Consider the following 23,431-nt stretch of genomic DNA (forward strand, 5'->3'; position numbering starts at 1 on the left):
AAGTAAAGCAGCCATAATCATGGCTGTCCATTCATATAAAGGCAGAACTCAAAATTGTGTAAAAAAAAAAGCTTTTAAGATAAAATTTGTAGAATTTGGATGAATTTTGATGCTAGACAACATAGAAATGTCTGGAATTTATTTTTACAAAGATTGAATGCTCTATAAGCGAAAAACTGATGTTTACATTTTTTTTTTTGCTGTAACACGTATGGCTGATTTTAAATCAATTTTCAAAGTTTTGAACTTTAGACAGTTGCTAGCACCATCATGGCGACAACATGTATGTGGTTAATAATAATAATCCTAACAAATACAATAGTAAAAATTCTACCTGGTAGCCTATTGCTTTTGCTGGTATTATTTTTAAGGGTAGGTCGCCTAAATACCAACAAAAAAAATAAGAGGACCTGGAATGAGGAGAGGTCAAGGGAGGTTTTAGGCACAATTAGCAGGATGTGACTAGGGGACCTAGTTTTATGCGAAGCTGATGAGATTTGTAACACATCTGTCAGATAGGGGATTAAATAAGAGTGACAAGAGTGGTGGTGGCACGCCCATCCATTGTCTTTATGTAAGGCAGGTGCTGGACAGAACAGAAGTCAACCAGTGTTAATTTTGACAGCAAATTTTGATTTAGTTTTAGTCATAGTCTTTTGACTAAAATGCCATTTAGTTTTAGTCGTATTTTAGTCATCTGAATTGTTTTAGTTTTAGTCTAGTTTTAGTTGACCAAATATTATAAGATTTTAGTCGACTAAATCTACAGTAGATTTAGTCGATGAAAACTAGTTAAAGTGTAATGCATTATTTAAACGTTTCTCTTGAATTTTCCAATTAATTTTCTGTATATAGCTTATATATATAGATTGCTCTACATTCACATCCATATGACTGTTCTTCTCTTTCTCCCAAACGCTGGCTGTGGCAAAGACATTTCTGAACTGTTTATGCTCATTCATCAGGTCTTTTTATTCTTGTATTCTCTTATATTGTCAATAGGCTATTATCAATAAAGGATCCCATTACCTGGATGACTGAAAAAGTATCTAATGTACTCCATTTTAAATAGTTCCATTTGTCAAACAAATAACTAAACTGTATATATCTAAAGTGCTCCCTTTCAAGTAGGCCTACTGTGTCAAAGATAACATAACTTCAAAATATAAACAGTGCTACACTGTTCTGTTTGTTGCTTGCTTTTGTCTACAAGGTATAGAAGAATAGAAATGAGGCCCCTTCTACAGAGAAATCTGCTTTTCTGCCCCTCTGCCCTGCTACATCTCTCTGTGCTGTCAGTGTCACCTGTATCTTTACATCGTTAAATTAATAGCCTTTAACATTGTTACATTATCTACTCTGTTTTACTGCTTAGCAGCTCCTCTGGTCCAGACTGTCCCTGCTCCTCCAGACACCATGAGACCACACAAAGACTGCTTCTGTTTGGATCTCTTCCCAACTCGTCTCTCCCTAACATTGTTGTCTCGTTTTTATTCGTTGACGAAAGTGTCAGTACATTTCGTCATAGTTTTTGTCATCATAAATTATTTTTTATTTAGTTATTGTCTCGTTTTCGTCAATGAAATTTTTTCATTGACGAAAACTATGACGAAAATTATTCGTCAATGAAATTAACACTGAAGTCAACTAACAGGTGAACAACAGTCCACACACTACACGGCTCCCTTTTCTTTTAATGCAGCAGAGAAGTAATGTTTTCAGCACAGTGGCATTTTCTATAGAAGTAATTAGTAGGATTTTTGTATAAGGGGCCATATTATTATATGTATTATTGCCAATTCAGCTTCAGTCTTTTCCTTTGCTGTGCCTGAGTAGAGCTGGGCCTGTGTGGACTGGAATACCCTCCTAAGTATGCCCAGTGTGGCTCGGGATGCACCATCATATAAGCACCCCATTTGGTTCATCTTTGATGCTCCACCAGCATACAAGCACTCTGTTGATTCATTCCAGAGGCTCTACCAGCGTACAAGCCCGTCATTAGTTCATTTTAGAGGCATACAAGCACCCACTTGGTTCATTTTGGAGGCTTCCAATCCATTTATATATGTATTTATTTAATTTCCCCATCTCCGATCAATGTATGCAAATTCACATGAAGCATTTGCGATCATCCACCACTTACTGCCGTGTGGCACTCCTTTTGAAAGCAGCTGCGTACCACTCATGTTTGCAGTCTGGAATTACTTTTAGCTTGAGCCTGAAAGCAGTATGGCTGTATCTATGTCACATATTTCTGTCTGTCTCCACTTGTTGACTCTGTCTCATCTGCTTTACTCTCTCCCTGTTCTTCAGTTGCTGTCTCACTCTCTTGGTAAAACAGGGTACTGATACTGGTCCTATATATGTACCAGTGGCTGTGTGTGTGTGTGTGTATGCGGGTGGATGTGTACTGATGTGTAGTGCGTGTGGCAGACTATACACACACTGGCACTTGCACTGGCACATACTGGTACCAGTAACTGTCTGTCTGTGTGTGTGTGTGTGTGTGTGTGCGTGCAGGTGGATGTGTACCGGTGTGTAGTGTGTGTGGCAGACTATACAAGTACTGGTACTGGCACATACTGGTACACATACTGGTACTATATACACACCAGTAGTTGTGTGTGTGTGTGGATGTGTACCGAGGTGTAGTGTGTGTGTAGTGTGTGTGGCAGACTATACAAGTACTGGTACTGGCACATACTGGTACACGTACTGGTACTATATACGTACCAGCAGCTGTGTGTGTGTGTGTGTGTGTGTGTGTGTGTGTGTGTGTGTGCGTGTTTTTGAACATGACTGTGGATCGTCTGTTCAAACTAAAACGGCTGAAGCAAAGTATAATATGTGTATGTAATGTTAAAACTGTGAGAAATGTGGCAGTTTAAAACACTTCTGTGAAGGAGCTGTAATGAGTGTCAAAGTGATAAGTAATAATGTTAGAAATGTACTAAAATTTCATAATAGTAGCAAATACAAAAGTAAGAAAATATGTAGGAAGGAACAGCTGGAAGGTGGAAAGAGTTTGAATACTATAAGACTAGGAAGGCAAACAAACTATCTCTTCTGATGCCCCGGGAAGGCTATTTTGTAAAAGCTGAAAGGTACAAGGAGTATGAAGAGTAGGTATATATTCAGTAGAAAAAAACAGAAAGAAATGTACTAAAATTTGTAGGAAGGCTTATGTGTAAAAGGTGGAAGGAGTATGAAAGGTATGAAGACAGTAAGTAGGAAGTTTGTAGGAAGGCTATTTTGTAAGAGGTGAAGGGTACAAGGAGTATGAAGAGTAGGTATATATTCAGTAGAAAAAAAACAAAGTAAGAAAGTGACAAGTAATAATGTTAGAAATGTACTAAAATGTAATAATTCTAAGAAGTAAAAAGGTATGAAAATATGTAAAAGACATGTTGAAATGGAGAAGAGTGAATTAAGCAGAAGAGCTGCATGTGTAAGAGAGCAGCAGTGCCGCAGAAACTAGTGTGAAAAAGAGTGGAACACTAGTGTCGAACAAACGTTAATATCTCAAAAACTATACATCGTATCGCTTATATATTGACATTGTGAGTGAGAGCAGAAGTAGCTGAAGGGTTTGATGTATAATATGTGTATGTAGTGTTAAAGTTGTGTGAACTGTCACAGTTCAAAAATTTGTGAATTTAGTGAAAAGTACAGCCTGTAAAGTCTGCGTAAATAGTGAGTTGTGACATCACACTAGCGTAGCTCTATAGGGTCCCATTATAAAGGTTGAAAAAAGTATAAAACTTAAACTGTGATTACTCAAAAAGTACAAAAGGTATCAAAAAGCTGAATTAAAGTGATAAAGTACTAAAAGTGGTGACCTGTGTAAAGTTTGAATGGAGTTTCTAGCTTAAAGTATGAAAGAGTAGTTAGAGTTCAAAGAGGGCATGGTTTGAACATTCCGCCCATAGACTCCCATTATAAAAAAAAGTGGAAAAAAGTAGAATAGTTCAAAAAGTATAAAAGATATCAAAAACTTGAATATGTCCTAAACAAGCTGAACATTTTAAAGTTTGAATGGAGATTCTAGCTCAAAGTATGAAGGAGTAGATAGGTGCCAAAAAAGTGTATGGAATAAAAATAATAATAGAGTGGGAATATTATACCTGTGATTGCTGACTCAGCAATCACACAATAAATATAGCCACAAGCAGGGATTCCATGGTTCAAGCACACATGGCATTTCATTTTAGACCAATTTCAGCTACATTTTGTAGGGCACGCCCACATGCAACGACCACAGCGAAACTTGTCATTTTGACTAACCTTTGCAGCTGAAGCATGCACATCAAATTTTTTGTAATTCCATATACCAAGTTTGTTGTTGATGGGTGAAAAACTGAATATGTGTACCAAGTTTTGTGTGAATTGGACTCACACTGTGGGAGTTGTTTGACAGGGATTTGCAATCCATTTCCAATCATGTAAAATGTCAAGTCTCTAGCATGTACCATCTCACGGTAAATTGCGCAACGCCAAAGGAGGAAAATAATAATAATAATAATAATAAATCAGCAGCAAAACAATAGTGGTTCAGCGCTATGTGCTTGAACCTCCAATAATAATAATAATAAACCAGTAGCATTACAATAGTGCAGCTATACGTGCTGAACTACGAGCTTGAACCACTACGTGCTGAACTACGTGCTTGAACCACTAATTACTCCATGACAGGAAAAAAAAAGCCCCTCTTGGTGGTTGAAAATGGAGCATTTGGATGAACTCAGACACTGCCCTCCCCCAACTGTACAAGAAGGTATGGGAACGCCTATTGGATTGCTTAAAAGATGTGACTGCTTGAAAGATGTGACTCATAATGTACTGTTTCACTACAGTCAGGGCTCCAGACTAACTTCAACTGCTGGTGCCACCAACTTTTTCAACTGGTGGCGCAATCACAAAATTTGGTGGCGCAACATATTGCCGTGGCATCGCATATCTAAAATATAATTTTGCTACAAACTGCAGTGGCCTATATGTCTAGATTTGTTATTACAAAGTACATAAAAATGCTTTGAAAGCACAAATAATGGGTGTAGAATTGAACGTCTCAACTGAAACATTTTGTAAAGGTATGCCAATTTAAGATTTTGATGATGACATCAATTTACACTCATAGGGGCACCACCTTAGATGAAGGAAAACAGAACTTTACTTGTTTGTACTAATCAGTCGTCAATCTGAAAATTATGAGATCTTTTAAGTTCAGGGATTACTTTTCTCTGCAGAGAAGGAAAGATAGAACAACCGACTTTATAATAAAGGATAAATATTTATGAACTACCTGCTAGACAAAATAATTAATGATTAATGAAAGGGATAATTAAGGAACACTTGAACAGATGATAAACCAGAATAAAACACTGAAACTATAGGTTGAATAATAAAACTAAAATGGAAATCAAATTAAAATAAAATGACAATGAAGGGAAAATTGACATGAAAATGAAATGGAAATTGGAATGAAAATCAATAGGAATAATAATTGGCAACAGTAAATGGAGTTATGTAAGTTTGGATCAATAAGCCGGAGAAACGAGGCAGGACGCTCTAATGGAAAAATTAGACTACTACCTTTCCTGATTGAATTGGGTGATAGTTTTAGAAAAGCTTTTGCATCAACTCTCAGCAGGAAGACATGGAATGTTTCAGCCTACTTGCCAGGGTCCGTCAGGAGATTTTGCCCATGTAGACGCTGGTCTCCTGAAGATCAATGAGTCCGGTAGACTCCGCAGTAGTCGGGTTGCCTGGCAACAGCAAACAATAGAGTTGGAGTGGGTCTTTGAACAGATGCTCTTTCAGGTGGAGGTCCGCGACTGGCCTTCAGCTGTCGACAGGATCTCGTAGGCAGGATGTAGCAGGAGACTCGGCAGGCTGGTCGATGGTCAGCTGAGAGTCGACACAAAGCTTCTGATTTCTCTAACTTTTACAAACAAATTAAAACACTTGTTAAAAAAAAATAGCTTTGAAACAGTCTTTGCGGGATGTGGCGATGATAATTCAATCAACTATTAAAGCGAGGCTCAACTTCAAAGTATAAAGTTGCTTGTAAAATGGCAGAATAAAAATGAACGGCAAGGAGTGCAAAAATTGGACGTTGGAGGTGCAGCACGGGGTTTAACACAAGGCAAAGAGTTTTATAGTTTTCAGAATTTCAAGGCGCGGTTTTGCGGTGTAAAAAGAGGTTTTCGAGTTAACGCCTTGATTTCTTTGTTCTGGTTACCGGAACCGCCCGAGATAAGAGAGAGAGAGATCTCTCCATTTTACTTTGGTCACTGATAAAGATTTAGAGAATAACGTGTTTGTGTGAGAATAGAACAAAACAAAAATGTAAGGAATTTATGAATTTGTGACTTGTTTTATGAGAGTGAGAGAACTAAAGAGAGAATGAAGAAAACAATTCCTGACCCTTCTGGTAATATGATACAGAATGTATTTAATTCTCTAAGGCAGGGGTCTTCAACCTTTTTCAGCTCAAGGACCCCTTGGTCGATAGAGAAACAGAGCAGGGACCCCCTAGATTAAAAAAAAAAAAATTGTGTTGCATTTTAAACCTGGCCTATAATAACATATTTATAATCCCTTATTAACCTACTTATATACTCAGTTATTATGCTTACAGTTGCTAAAACGTTTATACATAATTATTATTGATGATGATGATGATGATGATGATTATTATTATTATTATTATTATTATTATTATTATAGATTGAGGCTTATACTTTTTTTTTTTTTTTTTACAATGAAACATTTAGCTTAACTTTAGCTTCAGGATGACACATAGGCCTACCTCAGTGAGATGACTGACCCTGATGAGTGGCACACAGCTTGTCTATTCTGGGGGAGATGGAGGTTGTCAGGCAGAGCATCATATCATTCTCAGGCTGCAGTCTTGAACGGTATTTACTCTTCAGGTAGGTGAGGGAAGAGAATCCACTTTCACAAAGATAAGTTGTTGCAAAAGGCTCACCATTGCCTTTGCTGTCAGTTGGTGGAAGGCTTTCTGGCAATAGATCCAGAACTGGATGAGAGGCCTTGACTCATACACATTCTTGTGCGTATTGTCTGTGGATAGGTCGATCAGCTGATCTTCCTCAGAGGCTGTCAAGTTTGAGCCGTCCGATGCATTGTGTTTGAATGGAAACTGTATCCATGTCTTGTCCCTTCTCCAGGACTCAGCCTCAGAAAAGTATTTTTCAAATTGACTTTCGAGTGCCTCCAAGTGTCCAACAATTGCGCGTTTCACGTCAGGCGAGAGCACCGCAGAATCAGCCAACTCCTCCATTGACGGAAACATGGAAATGTTACCTCCCCTGATTCGCTCTCTCCATCTTTTTGTTTTCTTCAGAAAGCCTTCCATCTTGTCATACAGCTGAATGGCATGTGTATTGCGGCCCTGCATAGAACCGTTCAGTCTGTTCAACTCTGAGAAAACGTCCGCCAGATATGCCAGTTTAGTGACCCAGACATTGTCATTGAAATCCGCAGCCAGCTCCGCGCGGTTTTGACCAACCGTGGATAGCTGTGCGTAACTCGAACACGCGTGCCAATACTGATCCACGAGAAAGCCATCTGACCTCAGAATGGTAAAGGAGCGCATTGTGTTCCTCTCCCGTAGCATCGCAGAGAGAAGCAAAGAGACGCGTTTGCAAGGCACTCTTCTTAATAAAATTGACAGCTTTCACAACAGTGTCCATAACGTCAGCAAATTCAGCACTCATTTCTTTGGCAGTGAGAGATTCTCTGTGTAACATGCAATGAGTCCACAGAACTTGTGGGGCGACTTTTTTGACAAGCGCAATCAGTCCACTTTTTTGACCAGTCATAGCTCGCGCACCGCCAGTACAAATCGCAACACATTTTGCCCAGATTATGTCATTTTCTCTGAAAAAGTAATCAATCACTTTGAAAATTTCAGAACTTGTTGTGCGTTCAGGAAGCTTCTTACAAAACAAAAATTCCTCACACAAAAAACGCACAAATGCCAAGAGCTGTGCGTCTTTGGACATGTCCACAGATTCATCCAACTGTAATGCAAACGCCTCCGCCAATTTTAGTTTCTTGATTAATTGCACCCTCACATCAGATGCCATTTCACCAATTCGCCGAGCAATCGTTGTGTCTGACAACAGGATAGTCTTCAGTTTATTTACATATTCATCATTCCCAAACATTGTCTTGCACATATCACTGGCTGTGGGCAATATCAAATCTTCTGCAATTGTATATAGTTTTTTACATTGAGCAATGCGAAGAGCAACTTGATATGAAGCTTTCAAAGCAAGCTCTCCAACTTTCGCTGATTTTCTCATCATTGTCTGTTGGCATTGGAGAGAGTTCAGACGAGCCTGAAAGTATTCCAGTGTTTTATCTTGCAAGTGGCCGTGATTCTTCTCCAAGTGTCGCTGCAGCTTTGATGGCTTCATGCTTTCGTTTGAGAGCGTCGCCGAACAAACAACACACACCGGCAATTCAATCCCTTCGGTTTCTTTGAAGGTAAATCCAAACTTTAGGTAGGTTTCTGAATATTTTCGGGACTTCTCTCTTTTGCGTTTACCCTCTGCCGCTGGGGCAGGTGCTGCTGGGGCAGCCCCATCACCTGTGGTCTCGGCTGTTACAAAGCGATCCATTCTACTTCACATATTAACCTAGTAGTAGGCTAGTTATTAATTATTTTAGCACCGAACTGCGTTTTAGCCAACACTTAGCTCTTAGCTATTCACATAAATTATTTTGACGAAAATTGGCGGACCCCCTGCAGTACCTCCGCGGACCCCCTGGTGAAGACCACTGCTCTAAGGTGATGAATTTCCAACGTCAATTTCTTAAAACTCAGTCCTATAGTCCAGATAAAAATAAATCCTCTATTTTAATTTGTATGAGTCTCTGTGTGTGTGTGTGTGTGTGTGTGTGTGTGTGAGGGGTCCTGGTCTGTTGCCGGCCAACAGACCAAGTTGTCCCTGGCCAGTGGAGAAATCCACTCTTAGGCTTGGTCAGCATCAGGGTGACAGTTTTGTAACTTAAAGGTGAAGGGTCATTTTTGTTTCTGGGAAAAAATGTTTCAAAGGCTCACTTGGGCTGTGGACACCTGGTTCCGCTACAGGTGCAACATTTATAAGTTAAGTATATATATACTAAATATTTTTTAGTAAGTATATTGGGTGGTGGTTCAACCAAGGAGAGATCTCCAAGGAGGCATACAGATGGGGAGACTGGAATGCTGAAACCAAGGATGGAAGATAATTTGTGTGTAATGTTTGTCCAGAATGTTTGAATGGGTGGGCAGAACCAGGTGGCATGAAAATAGTCATCTGTAGTGTTTAGTGTGCACTGTGAACAAGTGTCAGTGTCCAAGAATCCCATTTTGTGCAGTTTATGTTGGGTGATATGTCCTCTGTGTAGTATCTTGTATTGAATGAGTTCTATTTTGGAGTTACAGGACATAGAAAAAGTATTATTGCAAATTTGCTTCTAGAGGTTGACATCGGTCGTAACAGCAAAGTCTCTTTCCCAATCTGTGGTTGGTAAGGAGAGAGTGTTATCTGTTTTTTGTAAGAGTTTGTATATTTTAGACATTTTTTATTATTTTTTTTGTTTTCTTTCGAACATAAAGTGCATAACAAGTCAATGTGCAAACAGTAAACAGTATTTTCCTGAGAAGCCTCCCCTTAAAAGAAACCTCCCTGAGCACCACAAGGTTCCTCAGTAGGGCTGGGTATCAACAGGATTTTACCGATTCCGGTGCCATTTTCGATTCTTCTTATCAATCCAATTCTTTATCGATTCCTGCTGTATACATTTCCAGGGGCAAAAGACTACATACAGCTTTAGTAGAGTTAACTTTGTTTTATTACTCAAGACAGACATTGCTGTGTAGAGTTACTCTTGTCTCAGAATTACTTTTTTTTTTGTGACTGGAGCTATGTGCCAAGTTTTGCAGGCAGTGAAAGAAAGAAAGAAAGAGAAAGAAAGAAAGAATATAGCCACATGCAGCAATTGGTGGGGTCCAAGCATAATATGGTAATTTGTCCAAAAATGAGAAACCTAAGACCTTATGAATAATTACAAGTGCATGGCTTGAAAAGCTGATGCATTTTAGAGATCTTTGTTGGTCTAATGTCCAATAATATCTTTTGCCACTGTTATCATGGAACCTGCTTGAACAGAGGAGGCAATGAAAATGTTTTACAATTAAATTGAACTCTTTTTGTCAAAATGGTAACTGCAATACTTATTCTCTGCTAACTGATTTATAACTATCTACTGCAAACAAAGGGCAAACTTACAAACTCCACACAGAAAAGACCAGGGAAAACTTTACGAATCAGTTGAAGTTGAAGTTCACAGTTCTGAGACTGTCCAACCTACAGTATATTAAAAGCCTTAGAAAGATTATTTTAACTGTATTAGTGCACTCCATTAATCAATTTAAACATGGCATGATATCATCTTGAGAGTACAGACATCATTTGTCTTTAGTTTGATAAAGATTGATCAAACTATCTTGAACATATCACATTGTCAATTTATCAAACACTTTGCAGCTGCACATTTCAATCTACCCTACGCTCACTTTTTAATTACAATTACAATTTTTTGGCTGTTTACTAATTAAGGCGTGACGATTTCAAAAATCGTGTTGGTTTTTATCTGTAGGTACAGTTTAAGAGGACAACGCTGTGGGATCACAATCAGTTTTTGCTATAAACAGAGGGGCGACTTCAGAATCGGGGGTCGGTACCACTTCAGATGACATGTCCTGAAAGTTTCAGCTCTCTAGGACATATGGCTGATTTTTTATGAATTTATGATTTTTTATTTTCATTTTAACATCTATGGAAATGTGGTTATTATGTAAGTCACGCCCACTTTCATCAATCAGAACTGCATGTTTCTTTAAAAGTTTAGGAGGAGAAGCAAAAAAACTGATTTGGAAACTATTTAAAATGGCAGAAGATCTAATATGGTGGACAATTTAAAGTAATGTGTGAGTTGGACTCAGCACCCTCCAAAGAATCTATAGACACAATAATTTTCTCTCTACGACTTATGGTTCAGAAGTTATAGGCCAAAACGTAAAGTTGCTTGTTATAGTGCCACCATGAGGCCAATTAACGTGGGTTTGTTGCCCGAGTAGCGGCTGAGACTCTGAGAAGGAGGAGACTCCTCCTGCGCCTGGTCCCCTAAGCATACAAAAACAATAGGGACTGGCAGCAAAGCTGAGGCCTGTCTCACTAAGCGAGATTAGTGGGTTAGCGAACTAACTTTTGGTTTAACCCTGGCTTTTTGGTGTCACGAAGGTGGCTCACTTTTAATCAGGGTAGATCACCATGGTAACTGCACGGCTAACCTGCTCCGGAGCAGGTTAAGTTCAGGCTATTGGATCAAAACGGATGAAAGGCCTGCCTCCTGACCAATCAGCTGTCTGGAAATAGGCAGTCATCATTCCTACAAGATCCCCATATGGACAAATATACTGCATTCAAATGAAAATGACAAGTAATAAAAAACTGAAAACTGTTAGGCTACGTTTGAGTTAACAGAAAGTAAGAAGTGCTATTCGCAGGGCGACGTGTTTACAGACCAGCAGAATCACTTTGTTTTCCATGATAACTTATTATATCGGAGATATAGCAGGTAGGCTACTTAATTTACCATATTATTGATGGATTAAAGTTACTGTTGCATATTAATTGCGCTGAATTTTTGCCATTGGATTCCCGACAGTGTTTGGTTCAGTGTAGGCTATTTCATAATCCATTACCACAGCCCCGAAGAACATGAGGCCGACTTTATGAATAGAAAATCTTTTTACAACCTCAATGTGTCCACAAACTATTTTATCAATGAAGAATGGAGAGAAGAACCCAATGTTAGTATCCATTTCTTTCCAATACCCATGTGTTAAAAATGTCAGCAGGAAATATTAGGGCTTATATAATCCTATAATTAGGTCTATTTATTGTCTATGGCTTTTATTGTTTGATTATTTTATTATTTTCGCCTATTTCTATTACTTCTTTTTATAGTTTTGCGCTTATATTCTATATCCTTTTCCCCGCTGAATCATATTACTTCTGCTGTTGCAACAATCTAATTTCCCCACGGGGATCAACAGTTTTATCTTATCTTATCCAAATTGTCTGATCTGGATCTGTCCATGTTGCATGTGATTGGCTATTTGTTACAAACCCCGCCTCTTTCATGTGAACGCGCTCATAGCTGGATAGGTAAATCCTGGGTTGACAGAGCCAGTTGATAACCAGCTATGTGAGACTGGTTATCCAGGATTGCCAATGTTAGGTTTAGTGAAGCCGGCTAACTCAATGATAGCCTGACTTTGTTGAACTCGCTTTGTGAGACAGGCCTCTGGCCGACCCCTAATAAAAACAGATGAATCACAATAATAACACATGTATCTGCAAGTGGCGATTGTAGGGGTCCAAGCACAATATGCCAATTTGACTGAAGATGACTTTTAGGAAAAAAGAAACACTTATGTCATACTTAGCACTTACAAACTTGTATTTGTTATTAGTGGTCTAATTACATAGAGACACTGGGGGCTATGGTCTAGCATATCAGTTACAGTAAAAATACGTTGCAAAATATATAAATATACAATACTGACAGCACAATTAGCTGAAAACCAACAACAACAACATGGCAGCCACCAACATAATGGCCATCGTCATCATCAGTTACAGTAAAAATACGTAGCAAGATGTATAAATATATTGTCATATTGTGTGTGTGAGAGTGTGACAACATTTGATTTGACATAATTTAAGCTGTGTGTGTGTGTTAGGATTCGGTGGTGACGCTGAACGTTCCTCTGGGTGCCATCAGTCGGGTGGAGAAGATGGGTGGAGCGTCTAGCAGAGGAGAAAACTCCTACGGCCTCGACATCACCTGCAAGGTCTGTGTGTATATGTGTGTGTGTGTTTGAGGTGGGGTTGGCCTGAATGCCATTTAACAGGCTTTGAATATTCGTTGTGATTTCCTAATGAACACTCAAATACTCTTCTTCTACTTCTAAATAATAGCCCTACTCATTCAAGATATTAATATAAAAAAAGGTTAAACTAGGCACTGTAGCCGTGCATTCAAAAGCATGAGATCAAGTACATAGCCTGGAAATACACCAGCAGAAATTGAAATACATTATCAATATGGGTATTTATGCCTAGTTTGTACATTTTTCTTTTGAATATATACAGTATGTGTATATTATCTAATATAAAGTCATTGAATACTTAATTAAATGTCAAGGTAGGGTTTTGAACGATGGAATGAGACAGCAGGCAACAAAAACAACAGGACTCTCACATAGAGTTGCTTAGTCTACCATTCATAAAAGTGATTATTTTATTTAGGGAATCACTATTTTGGTGATGTTTTTTATAGTTAGCTTTTATAATTGGATCATTGGATGGGATCATTCTCAGCTATTGTCTGGTCTAGAAAGGCTTGACTTTTAAGCCCACTTCAGCTAAGCAAAGACAGCAGTAGACCTCACAGCGTTAGAATATATGTCAGCATCCACAGCAATCTAATAACCTGATGTTCAAAGGAGGTAAAACGTTATCCTGTAAAACTTTATCTTTGGAATAGAAGCTACACAACCAAATCAGTGTCTGTGTATTTATATCTAAAATATAACTACAGGGAGAAATGGAAGCATAGCCATTACTTGAACATATAACACAAACTTGTGGACCTCTGTCCAGGTGTGGACCCAGCATGGGATCTATACAGACCGCAAAGCATTTCATATAAAATAAAGAATAATAAGGCACAGCTTTGTCACTTCAACGGAGCCGTGAGGGCCTCCAACTGCAGTGCCTTGTTTAATCGCGTGTGTTCATGCAAATGACGTGTCTCTGGCAGAAGAGCAGCTGCTCTAGCAGAGACACTTTGAGCTGTGGCGGTGCTGTGAGATGAGAAAACAGACAAACAGGGAGAGAGAGTGAAACAAAGATGAAAGGTAGCGAGTGATGACAAAGAAATATCTTGTTTAAAAGTGGATGACACTGTAGTTGACACTGAAAAGTTGATTCTGTTCAAAGATGTCAGTTGCGCTGACTCCAATTTTGCCAAGGTTCAAAATACTGGCAGGACAAAAAAGCTAATTTCTCTCATTGAAGGAATAAGTAAAGGGAGGAAGAGGGAAAGATCAGAGGGACTTATATTCTAGGGAGGGGGTGTTAAAGCCCCAATATGCAATTGCTATCACCCTGTAAAATTGGGTCGTTTTCTCATTTGTTTAAAGTGATTGATGTTTTTCATCCTTATTGGATCTCAATTCTCCAGAAAATATGGACTTTAGTTATCATTTTAATGAGTGAATGCATTAGTACTCAGAAGAGAGAACCAGTCTTGTTCTTGAAAAGAACAAGAACAATTGTGTGTGTGGGTGTACTGATGGTAATGTTTGTCATATCAGGACATGAGGAACCTGAGGTTTGCCTTGAAGCAGGAGGGTCACAGCAGACGAGATATCTTCGAGATCCTCTTCAGATATGCCTTTCCCCTCTCACATAGTCTGGTAAGCCAACTGGTCACCTCATCTGCTGTGTATTTCACTTGTATCGCAAATATGAAAATACTGAGAAATCTTTTTTCTGGCCAGCAGATGGAAGTGATTTAACCCCTAATCCCGCAGTGGTATTTTTCACATTCATTATGTGTTTTTTTACAGAGAAACTTTCATTAAATCTGGTCACACAATATACCATTTAAAATTGTGAAAAACTCAATTCTATCTTTATACACCATTTTGATATTCCAATGTTATAGCAAAAATGATCCCTTCTTTTGTAACAGGGAGTGCACACAAAACAGACTCTCAAAATGGCAACTCCTTACCTTCTATGTCTTCTAGAAATCCACATGTTGGTATCTTAATCACAGCAAGGGTCCATGGAACAAAACGATTAGTAATTAGTAGTTATTAGTAGTATCACTTCCGGCATGATGGCGCCTGTGTTTGGCTTGCCCGCTGCCTGCCCGTCCCGCTTGGTCCTACCTGTCCTATGTGTCGTTGTGTCGCTAGCGCACCTGTTTGTTCATGATGCATCCGCTGCTTGGGTGTTTGACCGCCAGACCCTTCTTGGTATTTGATCATCAATGGTGGATTTCTATGGCACGATTCAGTGGGATGATGTCTTCCAACCCCCGCTTTCTCGGTCGTTCATGCCACTCCCTTGTCTGCAGTATGGAGGCCGGCCTCTCTGAAGCTCCTGCAGACACTGGAGGAAGTGGGGGAAAAGGGCCGGGGTGCAGGTGAGGCTGCGGAGGCTCTGGAAGCAAGGAGTTGCTGTAAATCCCGGCCAATCGCTGTATATGGGCCTGCCCATGGCTTGTTCTGCTCCATCTGTGGATGGATCTCCCCTGCCCTGGCTGTCTGTGGATCTTGGTGTCAGATTCTCCTGCCTCCGACCTGTGTTTCCGGACACTCCCTGTCGGCTGACTGCTTTTCCCCCAGTGTGACGTTCCTTGGAGCGCAGCGAAGCAGACTCTCGGTGCTTGCGCCCCTTGGCTCGGGCCTCTGCTGTTGCTGGTGGTGGGTCTGTGCCCCTCAGGATGGCGCTGATAAATGCCTGCTCCATCGCGAATAAGTCTTTCATACTGAACGATTTATTAATCTCAAAAGACTTGGATTTCCTGTTTCTGACAGAGACTTGGCAGAGGAGCATGGAATACGGCCCCCTAATCGAACTGTACCCGTCGGATTGTACTTTTATCAGCACTCCCAGGACCTGGGGCCAGGGTGGAGGACTTGCTGTGGTATTTAGGAGCTGCTTTGCATGTCGGACAGTGAGCACCGGGTCTTTCTCCTCGTTTGAAGTGCAGATGACCAAAGTTGGTTGTTCAAATACGTTTTATTGTATTTTAATTTACCGACCCCCTTGCTCAAATAGTTATTTTATGTCTGAATTAAGTGATTTTTTAGTTATTATGGTTGGTGATTTTAATATTCACATTGATGATTAAGCAGTTTTGCTGCAGATTTACTTAATGTCACTGAGTCTTTAAATTTTATGTGTCTGGTCCAACGCACATTAGGGGTCATACCTTGGACGTTGTTTTTTACGCTTGGTTTAAATATTGATTCTATTTGCTCTGAGGAGCTGCATGTTACTGATCGTAAATGTGTTTTGTTCAACCTGTCTTTTAATTTAGATTCTCTGCCCTGTAAACAAATAAATTGCTCTCGCATCTTAAATCGCCTCTCAGCTGAGAAATTTTCTGCAGCTTTTGATCCAAGCGCAGTGCGGACTTCTGACGCTGACGTTGATTGTCTGGTCCACTCCTTTATTGCGCATTGCTCTTCCCCTAGGACTGATTATTAGCAAATTTAAAAGTATTTCTTATCACTGCTACGCTGATGATATTCAGCTGTTTCTTAACTTTCTACAGCTTAACGCAGACAAGACTGAGGTCCTTATTATTGCTTCAGACAGTATCGTTTCCAAGGTTGCTCAGTGTATTGGGTCCCTTTCCTCAACTGTACGGTCTAACCTTAGAAATCTTGGTGTCATTTTTGATCAGGCTATGTACTTTGATCAACATATTAAGTCATTGACCCATACATGTTGGAGTTGGAGATGATTATTCATGCTTTTATATCATCCCACCTAGACTACTGTAATTCCCTTTTCACATGCCTCAACAAGTCATCCCTGGACCGTCTACAAATGGTCCAGAACGCTGCTGCAAGGCTGTTGACTAGGTCCAGCAGGACATCCCACATCACACTCAGCTTCTTTACATTGGCTTCCCATCAAGTTTAGGATTCAATTTAGGTTCTTGTAATCACATATAGAGCCCTGCATTGTCAGGCACCTGTGTACATCTGCGACCTACTCCATCCCTACATTACCAGCAGGTCACTGACCAGGGCTTACCGGTTGTCCCTCACTCTAGACTCAATACAAAAGGTGATCGAGCCTTTGAAATTGTGGCTCCTAAACTGTGGAACGGTCTTCAATTGGACTTAAGATCTCTGTTGACACTTTTAAAAATCTGTTCAGACTGGCCTTTGTCTAGCCTCTTGTGTCTGTAGTTCTGTGTTTTTATGTCCTTTGTTTTTATGTTTCATTGTTTTTTACTGTTTTATGGTCTTAATTTAACTATTTTACTCTTGTGAAGCACTTTGTGACTTTGCTCTGTGAAAGTTGCTATATAAATAAACTTTACTTACTAGTTTTTAATCCCAAAAACATGCAAACTGGGAAAAAAATTGATAGAACTTCCATAGTTTACTTTGCTATTCCTCTGAGTAAATATCATTCATGTCCGTTTCTCCATTGCATTGCAGTGTTGTGAGTAGTGTCTACATATGAATGCTTACTATCTGTTGTGTAGACCTACATGATTCTCCAGTCATTATTGGCCAAACAATCCCTCAGTATATCCAACCAGCGCCACCAATGCTGATTACAACTTGATACGGACAACCTCACTTCTCCCCAGTACAAGTGTTTAGCCAGTGAAATTACAATTACGACTTCCATAGACGGCCATTTTATGCAGCTCATGCGCAAAATAAGTCAGCACATCTGCCCTTTTTTGCGCATGGAAAAATAATATTTTTTGTCGCTTCCGTGTTTTTTTAAATTTTTTTAAACACTTTATTTATAGATTTTCAGTTCACAAAAGAAAAACAAATATTGACAGCATAGAACATCCACCCCCCACCCACCCACCCACCCACCCCAAGGCCTCAGTGAATAAATACCTATAATATGGTTGCAGACAATTCCTGACATGTACATTGTTAAGCAGTGTTTAGAATAGGAACATTGTACAACATTATGCATCAATGAATCCAACTGGCTATCTCATGTGTATGTAAGTGTGTAAGAGAAAATGATATCAAGTGAAAGGTATGCTTTCGACAAATTCCATAAAGGGGACCCAGGTTTTAATATATCTATCCCGGGAGTTCTTTCGATTATATCTCTACTTCTCTAATGGAATCATAGAGAGTACTTTCTTAACCCATTGATTAAACGAGGGAGGTTTCACTGATTTCCATTGCAGAAGAATTAGCCTCCGGGCCAGCAGCGTTGCAAATGCTGTAGCGTTTGCCTGGAGAGCAGTAAGTTCTTCAAAGACAGCAATAATGGGGCTAGGATCTACTGTCCCACCACAAATATAGGAGATTGCATTGAAAATCCTCGCCCCGAAGTTACTTAGTGAAGTGCACGACCAGAACATGTGACCTAACGTAGCTGGACTGTGGTGACATCTCGGGCACTCAGGGTTGGTGCCAGGGTATATTTTGGCCAATTTCTCATTCGAATAGTGCAACCGATGTACGACTTTGAATTGAATGAGACCATGTCTTATGCAGAAAGAGGTGGTATGTATACGTTGTAAACTACGTTGCTACGTCTCATCAGAGAGTATAACATCCAAGTCCTCCTCCCATGCCAGTTTAGCAATATCCCGTGAGGGGGGGCTGATGTCTTGTATTGTTTTATAGATTTTAGAAACCCTTCCTTTCCCATAAGGGTCAAATTCCAGTATAGCCTCTATTGCATTTTTAGGTGGTAAGGAAGGAAATGGGAAGTGTTTCTTAGCAAAACTACGCACCTGCAAGTATCTGAAAAAATGGTTCTTCGGAATATTGTAATCTTTCTGCAGTGTTTCAAATGGAGCGAATGTGCCTTTGACAAAGAGGTCACCAAAGAATACCAACCCATTCCTATGCCATGTTTTGAAAGCAGTGTCAATTTGGGATGGAGGGAACAGGTGGTTGTCTACTAACGGGAGGAAACTGTTTGCCTGGTTGAAGCGAAAATGTTTCCTCAATTGAAACCATATTTTAAGGGAGTTTTTAACAACTGGGCTCAGGCTATGGAGACTTAAATTGACAGGTAAAGAACAACTCAGGATAGAAATAGGTGAAGGTAACGAATTGGATATAAGTTCCATAGAGGCCCAGGTTGGTCCCTGTTTGGTTTCATACATTGAAATCCAGTAATTCAATGCTTAGAAATGTTAGCTGCCCAGTAGTAAAATAAGAAATTAGGCAAACCCAGTCCCCCCTGTGCATTTGGGCATCTCTAAGCAGGCTCTTTTGATTTGCGGGGTGGAGTTGCCCCAGATGAAGGTGGTGATATGGCTATTCAATTGTTTAAACCAGGACTTGGTTAGTAAAATGGGGATCATTTGGAATAAATATAAGAAACGTGGCAGTGTTGTCATCTTGACTGTGTTTACCCGGCCTGCCAATGTAATAGGGAGTGCCGACCATCTTTGGAAGTCCTGTTTAGTGCGGTCTAATAGCAGTTTGAAGTTGTGGTCATAAAGGTCCTTGTACAATCGTGTGGAATTTATACCCAGGTAAGTGAAGGATTGATGTTCTAGTTTGAAGGGAAAGCTGCTGTAATCGATGGATGTTGCCAGTTGGTTTATGGGAAAAAGCAAACTTTTTGATAAATTTAATTTGTAGCCAGATAGTCTCCCAAACTGTTGTAATGTGTATATGAGCTTAGGAATTGATTCTGTTGGGTTAGATATGTACAGTAAGAGGTCGTCTGCGTATAGCGATACCTTGTGTGTTATTTGGTGTCTAATGACACCTGCAATGCTCTGTTGCATTCTCAGGGCTATGGCAAGTGGTTCAATGGCTAGGTCGAATAAAAACGGTGAAAGGCAGCATCCCTGCTGAGTCCCTCTGTGCAGTATAAAATAATTAGATCTGATAGTAAGTTTGTGCGCACTGAAGCTGTCGGCGAGGTATACAATATTTTAATCCATGAAGTGAAAGATGGACCAAACCCGAATCTATCCAGTACCATGAATAAATAATTCCACTCGACCCGGTCGAAAGCTTTCTCTGCATCGAGAGAGAGTACGACCTCTGGCTGACAGGTTGAGTGGGAGGAGTAGAGTATATTGAACAACCGTCGCATATTATAGAATGACTGCCTCCCTGGTATGAAACCTGTTTGGTCGGGATCGATGATGTTAGGTATCACCGTTTCAAGGCGATGTGACAACACCTTAGTGAGGATTTTGTAATCGCAACACAAGAGGCTGATAGGACGGTAGGATCCACAGTCTAGGGGATCCTTGTCTTTCTTCAGTAGTACTGATATAGTTGCCTGGGTCATAGTGGGAGGTAACTTCCCTTCAGAGATAATTTCATTAAACAGTAAGCACAGAAAGGGTGTTAATTTGGATGAAAATAATTTGTAGAATTCCGTAGGGAATCCGTCTGGACCAGGCGCCTTCCCACTCTGCATGGAACCTATTGCCTATATTACTTCTTCATTTGTTATGGGGGCATCAAGGATGGTTTGGTCTTCTGTGTTAATTTTTGGTAATTCTAGGCCATCTAGAAATGTTTGAATTTCAGCAGTATTTGAGGAGGCTTGTGATGTGTAAAGTTTGGCATAGTATGACTTGAATTGGTCATTTATGATTTGGGGATGTGTGGAGGTTGAGTCTGGTGAAATGTGGATTTCAGGGATTGCGCTGCATGCCGCTGCTTGTCTGAGTTGATGGCACAGTAATTTTCTTGCCTTTTCACCGTGTTCATAATATGATTGCTTTGTTTTAAGTACCAACCGTTCCGTTCGTTTTATGGAGAGGTTATCAAATTCTGTTTGCAACAATAGCCGTTCTTTAAAAAGTCCAGGTGTAGAGTCATGGGCTAGCCTGTTGTCAATATCCAATATCTGCTGGGTTAGTTCCGTAAGGCGCTTAGTTCGTTCTCTTTTCCTGTGAGTTGCATATGAAATGGTCTGTCCCTGAGGTAGGCTTTGAGTGACTCCCATATGATAGTATATGACATTCCAGGGGTGCTATTGACCTCCAAGTAGAAGTCGATTTGGTTGGAGATGAGCTTTTTGAATGAATTATGTGTTAGTAATAGTGGGTCAAGTTGCCAAGAGCGCTGAGGTATGGGACTGTTTGGAAATTACATATCTATTTGGACGGGGCAGTGGTCGGAGATCACTATGCTATGGTATTGGCAGTTAGTTACAAAGGAAATGGTCCTGTGGTCAATCAAATAGAAGTCAATTCTTGAGTATGAAAGGTGAACTGGCGAGAAGAATGAAAACTGTCTGGTAGTGGGATTGGAGTGTCTCCAAGGATCGAACAACTTGTAGGATTGCATGAACGACAAAATCGATGCACCCTATTTGGACACAGTTTTGTTTTGTCTGGGATTAGATTTATCTAGCGCTGGCTGTAGTGTACAGTTGAAGTCTCCCCCTAATATTAGCAGGTGTGAGTTAAGATCGGGAAGTTTTCCTATGAGGCGAGAGAAGAATTGAGGGTTGTCCCAGTTGGGGCCATAAAGATTGACAAGTACAACTAGATTGCCATATAGCTTTCCTGATACAATTACAAACCGGCCATTATTATCTGGTATTACACTGATTGACGTAAATGAAACACCTTTCCTTATTAGTATTGCTGCCCCCCTAGATCTGTCTCCATAGTTGGAGTGGAATATCTGTTCAATCCAGCCTTTCTTTAGCTTGGTGTGCTCACTGTTTCGGAGATGGGTCTCCTGATGATACATGATGTCTGGACCCAGTGACTTTAGGTGTGTGAAAACCCTGCTGCGCTTAATAGGATGTTGGATCCCCTTAATGTTCCAACTAATGAATCTAATTGAGCCTAAGCCCAGAGTGTTAGCCATTGTCTTAATATATTGTTAAAATATACAATTGTGTAGCCAGTTGGATGGTTGCAGGTAAAATAAAGGTCCCTATCATGATAGAAAATGTTGAAAAGAGTGTACAGACATGTAATTGTTTCTAGGCAAAAAATACAAACAAAAATATATTGGCCTTGTTTCCCTAAGCTGACCTGTCCTCAACTCCCAGGTTGCTCTAGCCTCTCCTACCTTAAGGCTTAATCCCAACATAAGTATATATTGGGTTACCACTTAGCTGTCCACTAAGGCCCCCAGAACATGGCTCATGAAACAGTATCGGCACATAAGTAGTGATGAAATGTACACATATATACAAAATAAAAAAAAATAAAAAAAGGGAAAACACATGTGTGCATACATAACCATACACAGCACGCACATATAAGCACAGCTCACATTACACACACACACACACACACACACGCACACACACATACACACATAAAAGAACACAGTAGACTAGTAAAAGGTAATAGTACTAATAGTGATAGAAAGAACCATGGAAGCAATTATAGCAACAGAACTGGCAATAGGAAGAACTCTGGAAACATTTCCAACGATAGAACTGTAAATGTCATTACGGGATAGAGCTATGAATTGCCTGAGAACAGTACTCACTCTGATAGTCTATGGAACGGCACTTTGAAGGCGCTGATTCAGTCACAGGGCTCCATATTAGGAGCTCAGCAGTTACTAACTTATTGGAAGTAGCCCTATGTGTGGAAATGTTCTTTACGATGTAACTCTGGGCCTCCTCCGGTCTAGAGAAGATCCGTTCCTGGTTGTTATGCGTGATTCGGAGGCGGGCCAGTGTAGTCTGGATAGACAGAAATGGTCATCCCGTCCACTTTGATCTGTTGCTTCTCTCTGGCAAGGCAAAGGATGTTGGCACAATCTTGGAAGTAGTGCAGGCGAGCCACAATGACGCGTGGTAGGTCGCCCTGCCTCGGCGCTGGTAGTAGTGAGCGGTGGGATCTGTCCAACACTGGCGCCTCCGTTAGGCTGAACGCCTTCTGAAGCAGCGCTGACACAGCGGCGGTGGAGCTGCCTTGGCTCTCCGGCACTCCCACAATCCTGATATTATTCCTCCTTGACCTCGATTCTAAGTCTTCACATTTGTTCTGTAGTGACTCCGACTGAGCTTTGAGTTGCGCCACTTCACGCTGTAGAGTAGCAATATCACCTGTGCATGATGACAGGCTCCTCTCCATCTTGCCAGTAGTACTTTTCAGCGTGGCTAGCTCTGTAGCAACCGAGCTCTGATAGGATTGTAGTTCAGTCCTTACCGCATTAATGTCAGCTCTAAACCCCGCCATCTCCTTTTCCAGTACGCTTCTAATCTCTGATTTAATTATGTCTCTGATATCTTCACGTAGCGACGCGAGCAACTCCTGTCTGAAAGCGTCAGTGGTTAGCGCCGTAGTCACGTCAGCTGAGGTTGGCTCATCACGCTGCTCCGAGGATGAGCTGGGGGCGCTAGGCCTCAGAACAGATGAAGTTGTGTTATGTACGGTGGCCCTGAGGGTCAAAACACCACAACATTTCACAAAACACAACGACATTTCACAAAACACGACATTTCACAAAACACAACAATATTTCAGAAAACACGACATTTCACAAAACACAACATTTCACAAAACAAATGAACATTTCACAAAACACAACAACATTTCACAAAACACAACAATATTTCACAAAACAAATTAACATTTCACAAAA

General features: G+C 40.3%; 1 protein-coding gene across 2 annotated transcripts in view; it reads left to right on the top strand.

The window, feature by feature from the left end:
- mtm1 (myotubularin 1) overlaps positions 1-23,431 on the top strand; it is a 171,275-nt gene that overhangs the window by 62,484 nt on the left and 85,360 nt on the right. For both annotated transcript variants that reach the window (XM_078291627.1, XM_078291628.1), the window contains exons 5-6: positions 12,830-12,940; positions 14,468-14,569. In XM_078291627.1, the coding sequence (XP_078147753.1) occupies positions 12,830-12,940; positions 14,468-14,569 (213 nt within the window). The remainder of the gene's footprint in view (positions 1-12,829; positions 12,941-14,467; positions 14,570-23,431) is intronic.

The sequence above is a fragment of the Centroberyx gerrardi genome, chromosome 23, assembly GCF_048128805.1.
Source record: "Centroberyx gerrardi isolate f3 chromosome 23, fCenGer3.hap1.cur.20231027, whole genome shotgun sequence".
Taxonomy (NCBI): domain Eukaryota; kingdom Metazoa; phylum Chordata; class Actinopteri; order Beryciformes; family Berycidae; genus Centroberyx; species Centroberyx gerrardi.